The 1,435-nt window shown below is 68.4% G+C and overlaps 1 protein-coding gene across 2 annotated transcripts in view; it reads left to right on the top strand.

Moving 5' to 3' along the window:
* The window catches only part of FBXL16 (F-box and leucine rich repeat protein 16), a 10,557-nt gene that overhangs the window by 1,798 nt on the left and 7,324 nt on the right, over nucleotides 1-1,435 (top strand). For both annotated transcript variants that reach the window (XM_009277344.2, XM_009277351.1), the window contains 2 exons: nucleotides 27-535; nucleotides 976-1,060. In XM_009277344.2, the coding sequence (XP_009275619.1) occupies nucleotides 27-535; nucleotides 976-1,060 (594 nt within the window). The remainder of the gene's footprint in view (nucleotides 1-26; nucleotides 536-975; nucleotides 1,061-1,435) is intronic.

Consider the following 1,435-nt stretch of genomic DNA (forward strand, 5'->3'; position numbering starts at 1 on the left):
CGCCCTGACCCCCTGCCCCTCGGCAGGTGATGCTGGAGCAGATGCAGGGCGTGGTGCGGCTGGAGCTGTCGGGTTGCAATGACTTCACGGAGGCCGGGCTGTGGTCCAGCCTCAACGCCCGCATCACGGCGCTGAGCGTCAGCGACTGCATCAACGTGGCCGACGACGCCATCGCCGCCATCTCGCAGCTCCTGCCCAACCTCACCGAGCTCAACCTGCAAGCCTACCACGTGACGGACACGGCACTCGCCTACTTCACCGCCAAGCAAGGCTACACCACCCACACCCTCCGCCTCAACTCCTGCTGGGAGATCACCAACCACGGTGTGGTCAACATGGTCCACAGCCTGCCCAACCTGAGTGTCCTCAGCCTCTCGGGCTGCTCCAAGGTGACGGATGATGGCGTGGAGCTGGTGGCCGAGAACCTGCGGAAGCTGCGCAGCCTCGACCTCTCCTGGTGCCCTCGCATCACCGACATGGCCCTGGAGTACATCGCCTGCGACCTGCACAAGCTGGAGGAGCTGGTGCTCGACAGGTACTCGCTGGCCGAGCCGTGCCGTGCCATGCCGCACCATGCTGAGCCATGCCGAGCCATGCCATGCCATGCCAAGCCGTGCCATGCCATGCCACACCATGCCATGCCGCACCATGCCATGCCGCACCATGCTGAGCCATGCCGAGCCATGCCATGCCATGCCAAGCCGTGCCATGCCATGCCACACCATGCCATGCCGCACCATGCCATGCCGCACCATGCTGAGCCATGCCGAGCCATGCCATGCCATGCCAAGCCGTGCCATGCCATGCCACACCATGCCATGCCGCACCATGCCATGCCGCACCATGCTGAGCCATGCCGAGCCATGCCATGCTGAGCCGTGCTGGAAGCAGTGGGTGCAGCGTGGGGGCCGTGGTCTGGGGACACCCATGGGTGCCCCACTCCCAGCCAGCCCTGATACCCCGTGTCCCCGGCAGGTGCGTGCGGATCACCGACACCGGCCTCAGCTACCTGTCCACCATGTCGTCCCTGCGGAGCCTCTACCTGCGCTGGTGCTGCCAGGTAGGTGGGGGAACACAGCCGTGCCCGTCCCGGCTGGGGAGGGCAGAGCGGCTGGCATCTCCCTTGGGGATGGTCCTCAAGCTCAGGGTGGGCACCCCGGGCCGGCTGGAGCCCCCACGACTTCGTGCTGGGAAGTGGGGAAGGGATGGGGTGCTCCTGTGAGCTCAGCAGGACTCAGCCCGGGCACCTTGCCCCAGCACCCTGCCACTGCGCTCTGCCCCAGCACCCTGCCCCAGCACCCAGCCGCAGCCCACTGCGCCCTGTCCCCACACCCTGCTGCTGTTCCCTGCCCCAGCGCCCTGCCCCCGCCCCCTGCCCCAGCACCCCCCCCCCCCCCCCCGCCCCCTGCCCCCGCCCCCGGTCCCGGCCCGCTGT

This window comes from Aptenodytes forsteri, unplaced genomic scaffold, assembly GCF_000699145.1.
Source record: "Aptenodytes forsteri isolate BGI_AS27 unplaced genomic scaffold, ASM69914v1 Scaffold26, whole genome shotgun sequence".
In the NCBI taxonomy this organism is placed as follows: domain Eukaryota; kingdom Metazoa; phylum Chordata; class Aves; order Sphenisciformes; family Spheniscidae; genus Aptenodytes; species Aptenodytes forsteri.